At 38.5% G+C, this 10,844-nt stretch overlaps 1 protein-coding gene across 1 annotated transcript; it reads right to left on the bottom strand.

Annotated features, from left to right (window-relative positions):
- Positions 1-6,246: 6,246 nt before the first annotated feature.
- On the bottom strand, positions 6,247-10,844 carry LOC139135904 (kelch-like protein diablo). Its single transcript, XM_070703681.1, has 2 exons — positions 10,693-10,844; positions 6,247-8,685 (listed from the first exon to the last, which is right to left on the bottom strand). Exon 2 carries the CDS (start codon positions 8,630-8,632, stop codon positions 6,899-6,901), a length of 1,734 nt encoding a protein of 577 aa, XP_070559782.1. The 5' UTR covers positions 8,633-8,685; positions 10,693-10,844; the 3' UTR covers positions 6,247-6,898.

Here is a 10,844-nt window from a genome sequence, read left to right as displayed (position 1 = left end):
TTATGTATCATCGGCTATTTAATCATTTCGGTATCTGTTGACGGAACAGTACTAGTACCGTACTAGTCTTATCATCAATGTATATGTAAACTGATAAGGTCGCCATAACATCCATGAAACAGTGTGGCTATGGTTAATAATATCTACATGCTCGCTACAATTCTATTGAAAATAATTTACGATTTTAATGTTCAGAGTACAATTCATATTAATTTAGCTTGTATTTATTTCGATTGTATTCTCACTGCCTTTCCAAGGAAATTTAATAAATGTTAGATGTACAAATTCATACGGCTCCAGTCACATATTATATTTAACTGTCTGTGATGACCCAACACTCCTGAACGCCTACGGTGACTAAATCATGTAAATATATATACGACTTATTCATAAGCTTCTCTGAGGACAATATGTACAGCTTATCTTTCTCTGGGGACAACATGTACAAGTCATTTTATTGTGGGACACCGTCTGAGTAATACCTGAAATTTTCTGATACCGGAGAAGGGATAACTAGGTCATTTTCAATTTTATTTGAAGTGCATTCACAAAAATGAGCTTTGTGAAGTGGTTATCAAATGTGAGATAAGAATTTGCCGACTTGTAATGAAGAATCTCTATGCTCCAGCAGAGTAAACGGACACGACACAGCAATGCATTGTAAAAGAGGTATACGATTCGACTTTTCGAACTTTGCAATATTCGTGCAAGAAATTTGATTACAGTATGGTGCTCGGTATCATATTCTCTCGTTCACTGTAATAACGGGGGACTAGTACAGTCACTCTCATAAGCCAGCGCTTCATTTTCTCTCTCCAAAATTCCTCGTGTAGAACCTCCAGCTGTTACCGTAGAAAGCCCAGTGGTATGTGACGATTGTGACAATCCATCGGGCTTGTGAGTATAAAACTCTGAAATACGAAAATACACTAGGTATTCGCATGGAGCTACTTTCAACACGATCGTGATCTTTATCTTCTCTTCGTAACTGAAGAAAGTCAAGGGTATCGAGCCTTCGTTGGAAAGGTGACAATGACCATACAATGCACGACGTGACTGCTGTACGTATTGAAATTTGAATACAAGCCTTACACAGAATTAAATGTGGGATTTCAAAAATAGGCAATAGGGCAAAGACTGCCTTTCAGAGTTCATACTAACATGCCTGTCGTTGTAAAGTCGCCATTATCAGATTAGATCGTTTAATGGGGTCAAGTGACAGAATTCAGATTTTTTGAACTTGAGATCCAGTTCCATTATCTCATTATTGGTAGCCACGGTAACGAGGCACCAATAACTGACGTCGGACGCGAACGTAATGCCGGGATTGCCTGACAGTTGATGATAGGCTACAGGAAAAGGAAATCTTGCTAACCGCTACAATGATGGGTTACTCATCTCATATGATGCGAAGGCCCGTTACCATAGCAATAATCATGTCATTGAATTAGGTAAAACGCAAAGCTTAAGGCAATAAGCACAATATACCGTTGTAGGGAAGTGCAGATAGCTCTATGATATTAAGTTTGCTCGATCATCGAAACTGATCATACACATCAATACAGAGAGGGAAATTGAGTACAAGACAGGTATTTTCCGTTGAAAACAAAGATTAATTACATCTACATGATAACTTTAATGTGTACTTGGCAAAATTTATAGGATTGTTCAATTGTACGAGATATATAATGTATTATTGGCATAACAAGAACAAGGTCAAAAGACGAGACCTATAGGCTATTTATTTATTTATTTATTTATTTATTTATTTATTTACTTGTTTTATCAGTATTGCAATGTACAGATTCGTGAGGTTTGTAGATTCAACAGAATGACATTCTAATCCACTCATATTATCACCCATCGCCTTCAAGTTTTACAACGTCTGTGTGAATTTCTTCTCTCTAAATTTGACGCAGAACAATAACACATAGTCTGCGAAACGAGCTGATAAAATGCAGAAAAACTTACTGCGAGTTTTTCGTCAGGTCACAAATTTTGATCACATCGGCGCATAAATTATACGTGTTCATCGCCCCTATTCAGTTAAAACGAGCATGTCTTTTGTTCTTTTGCTTCAATGTGATTGTCACGATAGTGATAACAGCGCCCTCTAATGATTCTGCTTATAACGCTGTTTTCTCAACGAATGCGTAAAACGTTCATTGCATGAGCGATGTCTTTCTCTTCGAAATCCGTGTCTATCGTTGATGAATAAAGGAGGCATAGTCTGTCACGTGAGTTTAGTTCCGGACGGTTGCCATGGTACAAAGAAATGTCCAGATGCTGTTACTACCAACACCTGTCGGATGATTCGCCCTTTGAATTCAAGGTGTTAAGTTATAGCTGATCCTCCATTTTGTCGGCATATAACTAATACTTAGCTTAGCTTATCGTCAATAATGCGGCGTGATACTCTACTTGTACGACCGATGTTTAACAACTGTAAATGGTCACCATTGTCCAAAGGGGTGAAAAGAACTTTTGGAGATACTGTTCACAATGATACACCTCTGCAGCCGACGACTGCCACAGGAATCTTTTCAAGTAATGCTTTTCCGCTTAGATTAGAACATTAATCTTTTGAAGAAATACTTTCAGGCCTAAAATAGAACATTCTAATATCGTCGAGTTTTTATACCCTCAACGGCAAATTAAAATCATGCAACATTATTTGGTTGCTGATTGTGTTTTATAATCGAAAAAAACCTGTAGATTCAAGTTGGCGCAATGGACAAGGTAGGTGTGATTTGATGCTGTTTTGTTCAGCTTCTTCAACGGTATTGGAATTGTCGACGATAGTGTTTGTCCAATATGAAAATGAGTTAATGTCTGCTCTGAAAACTTGAACGCTAATAATGTTCAACTTTGATACTTGTAAAAGAAAAAAGGTTATCGAGGTGAGAGAAAAAAAAATGAAATTCAGGAGAATAAGATAAGTACTCTGTAAAACCTTTAATGGCAAAACAAGTGAATATTGCCATTCTAAACACCCATATGATGATAAAAGGTCCATCTCCGGAGCAATCATGATCACGATCGACAGATAATGGGCACTGTATTCGTGGTAGGAGGCATCATGACACAGTGGGTAAGGTATTTGACTCCCTCTCGGAGGATGGTCACTGCAAGACTAAGGCAAGTGGAATGTAGAGACTCACTATCGAGGGATGGTGAGTTCGAGACTCGAACATAACGTTGTGCCATTGAGCAAGGTACTTTACTCTCCATTGCTTCATCAGATAATCGGTAGAGGGTACCTCATCGTGTAATTTGGCTTTCGTTTATTGGATGACGGATTTTATTACGTGCTTCACGTATCAGACGTCATGCGTTGATGACGTCACGGGTCGCGTAGATTGAATATCAAGCATGTGGTCGTCATTTGCAGATCAAACAGAAAAATGTGGTGCGGAGAGAGAGGCATGTAATAAAAATATTATTGACCTAACAAGAGACTATATACCCTCGCGGCAGAAGACCATTCGACCTGACACCGGACATACAGTCACGGGCCCTCCGGCACATAGTCCCTTGTTGGGGCTATAATTTATAAAATAAAACATTGTAAGAGTATTGTATACCTATTTTGTTGAAATTTAACCTGAATCCGCTTGCAAAGCCATTTCGACACACAGCGATTTCAATGATTACCGTCTGAATCCTGATGTTAGTTCATCACCATGACACTTAAATCCACCCTGAATCCTAGTAAAGCCGTTGTCACGATGAAATACCAGCTAGACTATGTGTAGCAGCTGCAATAGTAAAACCGTTGACGCATACGTTTAATCTCTCCTTTCAGCCGAGAACATTTTAAAAATCATAATATAACATTGTTTAAGTCACACCATTCTTTCAAGCAGGGGGTTTCAGATGGCCAAAACAATTACAGACCAATTTCTCTATTCCACTGTTCAAGAAAATAATTGAAAAAAAATAATCATACGCATAATCCATACAGACAAACATGCTTTACGCAAAAAAGACAGTACACAGCTTACATTTGTTAACCTTACACATGGTCTTCAGAGTTATCAACAGCTTGACGTTGGTTGAGTGGTATTACTTACTATGGTGTTAGAGAGACTTATACTTCAGTGACTCGAGCACAGACTGTTTACTTTACATAGATGCCAATATATTTTTACCAGGATGGAATATACTTTACCATACACTTATTATTATGATGGAATATACTTTACCATACACTTATTATGATGATGGAATATACTTTACCATACACTTATTATCATGATGGAATATTCTTTACCATACACTTATTATTATGATGGAATATACTTTACCATACACTTATTATTATGATGGAATATACTTTACCATACACTTATTATTATGATGGAATATACTTTACCATACACTTATTATCATGATGGAATATATCTTTACCATACACTTATTATCATGATGGAATAGTCTTTACCATACACTTATTATTATGATGGAATATACTTTACCATACACTTATTATTATGATGGAATATACTTTACGATACACTTATTATGATGATGGAATATACTTTACCATACACTTATTATGATGATGGAATATTACTTTACCATACACTTATTATGATGATGGAATATACTTTACCATACACTTATTATCATGATGGAATATTCTTTACCATACACTTATTATTATGATGGAATATACTTTACCATACACTTATTATTATGATGGAATATACTTTACCATACACTTATTATGATGATGGAATATACTTTACCATACACTTATTATCATGATGGAATATTCTTTACCATACACTTATTATTATGGTGGAATATACTTTACCATACACTTATTATCATGATGGAATATTCTTTACCATACACTTATTATCATGATGGAATATACTTTACCATACACTTATTATCATGATGGAATATACTTTACCATACACTTATTATTATGATGGAATATACTTTACCATACACTTATTATTATGATGGAATATTCTTTACCATACACTTATTATCATGATGGAATATTCTTAACCATACACTTATTATTATGATGGAATATACTTTACCATACACTTATTATTATGATGGAATATACTTTACCATACACTTATTATTATGATGGAATATACTTTACCATACACTTATTATTATGATGGAATATACTTTACCATACACTTATTATTATGATGGAATATACTTTACCATACACTTATTATGATGATGGAATATACTTTACCATACACTTATTATTATGATGGAATATACTTTACCATACACTTATTATTATGATGGAATATACTTTACCATACACTTATATTATGATGGAATATTCTTTACCATACACTTATTATTATGATGGAATATACTTTACCATACACTTATTATTATGATGGAATATCTTTACCATACACTTATTATTATGATGGAATATACTTTACCATACACTTATTATTATGATGGAATATTCTTTACCATACACTTATTATTATGATGGAATATACTTTACCATACACTTATTATTATGATGGAATATTCTTTACCATACACTTATTATTATGATGGAATATTCTTTACCATACACTTATTATTATGATGGAATATACTTTACCATACACTTATTATTATGATGGAATATTCTTTACCGTACACTTATTATTATGATGGAATATACTTTACCATATACTTATAGCAAAGCAGCATAAGATTACGTTTGTCATTCTGAAAGTGTTGTAGCTCAATTCTGTTTAATTACGACTGTTATGAATCTATCTGTATTCTCTTGAACGAAATTTCGTTAACAAACAAACAAACAACGAGCCTTTCCGACGGTCAACGATCGTAGCCTAAGACTTACTAACGCCTTTGATGGCGCTAAATCACTAATGTCAAAGATATGGACAGTATAGTGACAGGCACTAATTTGACCGGTCGTTGCATTGATATAATTTAAGCAAGACAAAATGTACGTATACGATGCTAAATATTGTGTTATATGAGAACTGTTGGGGTAGACATTGCCAAATAAATTAGTAAAATAATTATGAACTGCACTTCTTTTAAAAACATTTATAAATTTCAGTCTCAACCCATGCCAGCGTATTTGTTGACTAAAATTAGTCGGAATTGGGCAAGCTGTGTTGTGACAACAGCGACGTGCGGCGGATACCAAAATGTAATCTTGTAAACCATACATGAAACCTTCAACAGCAATCTGCAAATCTTTCGTCATACAATAATTATCACGTCACTCACAAGTAAATATTTCAGCGTTTATTTTAAAGCATTACAGAAACACAGTGTACTCGATGTAGCGTCCGCCGCGCTTTTTTACAAACACTTTCAAATCTACATCACAAACTAAAAGGAAAATTACACTTTGCCGTTGTAAAACATTGTCAAGGTCATTGCCACAGCGAACCGTGACATAACTTGTACAGTAGAGCGAGGCGTTACTTGTCATAACTCTCGACCCTCCAATTAGCAAACTGCTTGTCCAGGCCGGTACTTGCACGTCAACATCTGTAACTCAGCTTTTGTTTTACGTGCTTGAGGAACAACATATTACAACCAATTTCCATGGAAAAGCAAGGAGTGAAATCGCTACACTGAAGAATTGCCCTTGTTTCAAAAGGGACGTTTCGTCTATATCGATATCCGAATATAGATTTGAGAGTTTGAGACAGAAGTTAACGTCGCTACTTCCTGAATATTTACAGAGCATCTAAACTCGAAGTTTTTGCGATTTTGCCCATGAAAAGTTTGACAACACATTCAAAAGGTTCAGGGGGTCCGATCAATTAAACGTCGCCCATACGTGAATCGGCAACACTTCTACGGTTATAGACAAGGATTCGGGTCTGAGTTGTGGTATTGCCAATACGACTCCTGTGGAATCAACATATCGTCATCATAGATTTTCCAACGCCTTTTCCATGAGTATCTTCACACTACGATAGTGTTTGTAGGAAAGAAAACACATGCCGTGATCTGGATTACTGATGCTGAAACTGTCACGGAACGTACAACTCCAGACATTCTGAGATGGATTATATCTTTGTATTTGAAGCAGTCTCTTTCCTTCGGACCAAGGCTCTTCGTGGGTTGTGGAGAAGGAATATAGGACTCCATTGCAAGCAACGGCACCGATCTGCTTGCCAGGTATGGCTAGGCTTGACACCTGACACCAGTCGTTAATGCTTGGATCGTACCGCAGTACGGCACTTTCTTCTTTCTTCTTCGGACAGTAAACACCAATAATGTAGATGAAACTGTTGAGTGCAACACCCGGACAGCTGAAAAACTGCAATGGGGCAGGTCTCAGTTCCTTCCAGGTATCTAGTTCGGGATCGTAGCATTGGTTGTACGGGCTTCGCTGTCCTCCAATCACGTAGAGTTTTCCGTCCGATACAACTATGGTGGCGTGACAGTTTCCGTGAGGTAAGGTTGTCACGGATTGCCAATTGAAATCTTCTTCCAGGGTAAGTACGTTGGCCGATGTACCGCTGTTTTCGACAACATACAGCCTTTCGTCAATTGTTGCTACGGTACCACCGTAATGCTCCACGTTGGTTTGCATTTTCACCCAACCTTTTTTAGTCCCTTCAAGATGCCACACGGAATCTTGTCCCGTTAGAACGCAGGTCCTGTTGCCATCCATGACCGTGACAGACGACATGCCGCCCTCAACGTGGATTTCCTTGATGCTGCCGTAGTGGGTCAGAGTCTTACGAATCGTGTCGTACTCGTAGAGGTCCGGGCAGGTACATCTGTATCTGCCGGCGGTGGCGCTGAGTACAACGACGCTTTCACATCTGGAATCGTTCGCATCGAATCCGCGAAACGTCTTCGGTCTGTTCTCAAGAACCTGCTGCAGCTTTTCTTGACTTTTCACCAGTTCGTTTTCCTGCAGCAAAGTCTCTATATAGAATCGCTCTAACTTGGTGACGTTGACAAATTTGATTAGCCTGGCCAGGAATTTGCCTCGCTCCGTTACATCGTGCTCTACCCACCTGATCAGAGCTTTGCAGAGTTTTTCTTCGTCCTCTACGATGACCTCATCGTCCGACAAGTACGAGACCAGGGCATCTTTGCTAAGATGGAGAAACTCATCGGTCGCACAGACCTGACAAAAATTCTGCAAAATGAACACAGTTGCGACTTCTTTGAGCTCGTCGCTGGAATATGTGTCGGCCAACTCTCGTATCCTGAAACAGTTGAGCGGGTTCAAGTGCCCTTTCAAAAACGAACAGCAGAATTTGAAGAGAGAGTCCATCTGGAACATGCATGCAGCGTGTATCAATTGTTCTACGTTTCCCTCGTTCACTGTCACTCTAGAGGTGTACACGTAGTCAAGGACGACTCTGATGGCTATCGGTTCAACGTCACTCAAGGTCACTTTCGCTGACAGACTCTCCATCATACCGCTATTGAACATGGCTTTGAAGTAGGGACTAACGCACGCTAAGACACAACGATGACACGGGAACTCTTGTCCTTGAACCACTATCGTCAGGTCGGATAGCTCACGCTCGTTGTAAAAGTCAAGCAGGTTTTTCAGGATGGTCGGTGCATTTTCGCGGTCATGAAAGGTCAAAGTTGATGTCACGTCGTCGTCTGTCTGGTGCAATGAGGAGGCATCCATGGCAACGACGGCTTGAAAGGTATCGCAGTGGGTGGGTTTCGATAACCAATGTCCTGTAAATAAATATCGTGCTTTCAATGTTAAATTTATCGCTGATACCAGGTCCAGCATGACTGAATACGAACACGCATTCCTAAAAGCTAAAGAACTATCATTCTTTTGGTTCATTTATTATGGGGGTACGTGTCAGATTTGAAACCCTTTCTTTACACAATCAAGGATATAAATACCATTTTTGAGAATTCCTTTTAATGTCACGGTTGCAATCATATAGCAAGACTTTGGAAAAAAAAATATTTTTACCGTTAACATGCCTTCAGAAAATACGGTATGTCGTTCAGGATTGATAAGCCTTTTCATTTTCTGTTAATCATTAAAAACGGCAAAATTTGGCAAAATCATAGGAGACACATGTTTGATAAGACCTAAGGGAATTTCCTTTCTCGATTCCACAGACCGTCCTGTGATGATAAATGAAAATACGTCTTTGACGTAGAATAATACGGCTGTTTGCCATTACGTCATTGCTCTCATTAATGTAAAAATGAACACTTGTTCGGAAATAAGATTTTATTCTCAAAAATTACGCTTCCAGGAATGACAAAATACATCGAAATTGGCGATTGCCTATGTCAGGAGGAACACCAGAAAAGACATTAACGACTCAGACAGGCTGCAACAGCAGCAACGCACAAACTATATGTGAGACTGGTAATTTCAATCGTGGCGCCGCAGCTGCCAAACCATAGACTCAGATAGATGGCTGTAAGGTCCATAGTTCAACCCATCGTCCAATGCCCTCACAAAAATGGTTCAATGCACCTACCTGATACAATTTGTTCACTGTATATAAACCTCGACAATCATTAAGAGAGATGACGTCATATTGACCCACCCAACGCATAAGACGCTGCATTATATTCACTTCACTCGAAACCATTGTGTGTATACCACTACCAGTGTTAGTGTTCAAGACCGTTGTACATTGATGCATACCACAAATATTCTCGAGCTTTAGCATTTTTGCCCTTAACTGACCGCGTATTCCTTGAATATTGAGCAAAAGTTCGGTAGTGACTAAAAATGTATGTTTATCTCATCTCCGTATGCGAAAACTTTATGAAAACTAGCTGTGATATCCGAGCAGCAAGAATCAGACAGGAAACACGTGATCGTTATTTATTCAACACCAAAACTAATGAAGAATGAAGATTCTTGTACTTGAAATTTACAATGATTTATCTGAAGAACGCTGGCTTTGAAAATGTTTGATAGGGATTGACAGACCATTGAGTCCAAGTATTTGCATGGCGGGCTTGCTCTGAAGGGTATAAAGTGCGTACAAATGTTAAATTGAAATAGATGTGGACAGGACAGAGAATACTCTAAAACGATTGTTACCATTTGATGCAAAAGGAAGGAGTAGGCTTGAATTAAACTTTCTGTAAACCGGCAGTATTCTGACTTTCTTCTCGGCCTTGCGGTTCCCAGGCAGATTACACATTATCGCCGATAGCGGGCGCTCGATGTCGGCGGTTACTCAGCGGTTACCCGCACACACGCAAGCCAAGGTCATGTCAGGCCATACATTATAAAATGCCCGATGCCGTCAGTTGCATGAAACGGAAGAAAGCCACGCCAGAATGTTCGAATAACGGAAATTACTTAAGCTCAGCGTATTCATAAAGCAGTTTCGATATGGCATTTCCTCGAAACTATGAGTCATGTCAACAGTGGAACCTTCAGTATGTGTCAGTGGTTGCGGCTCGTGTAAATCCATTCACAGCGGACAAATGTAAACAAATCTAACAGCCTCAGCTGTTGAACCCGTCCTCAGAATAAATTTTTTGGCGAAATCTCTTGCTCGGTCTGAACAGAAGGGTCCGAGTACGAATAGACGAGAAGACAGAAAGGGGAGAAATAAGCGAAACTGCAAAACAGACGTGTCTGTGTGGCAGTGGGTGAAAAGCATCGGTAACATTCGTTCTGCTTTGTTCGACCTGAGACCGTTACTCAAACGTTTGGTGATGTAAAACATGAACTGTAAATACCATACTTACGCTCGATGAATCCTCACACTCGAGTACCCATACACTGGCGGTAGTGTGCAACAATGAAGCAAATAATCTCTGTAATCTAGGGAAAATGTCGCTCTCTTTCAACAGCTCGCTTCTATTTCATGTAAGTACTGTACTTCCTGGTTTGAACCCAC

The sequence above is a fragment of the Ptychodera flava genome, chromosome 6 (assembly GCF_041260155.1).
Source record: "Ptychodera flava strain L36383 chromosome 6, AS_Pfla_20210202, whole genome shotgun sequence".
Classification (NCBI taxonomy): Eukaryota; Metazoa; Hemichordata; class Enteropneusta; family Ptychoderidae; genus Ptychodera; species Ptychodera flava.
The sequence above is the reverse complement of the archived record's forward strand: the minus strand, read 5'-3'. Positions and strand labels throughout refer to the sequence as shown.

Bases quoted from the DNA above. Each gene is read 5' to 3' on its own strand.
- LOC139135904 (XM_070703681.1), bottom strand. From the start codon at position 8,632: ATGGATGCCTCCTCATTGCACCAGACAGACGACGACGTGACATCAACT.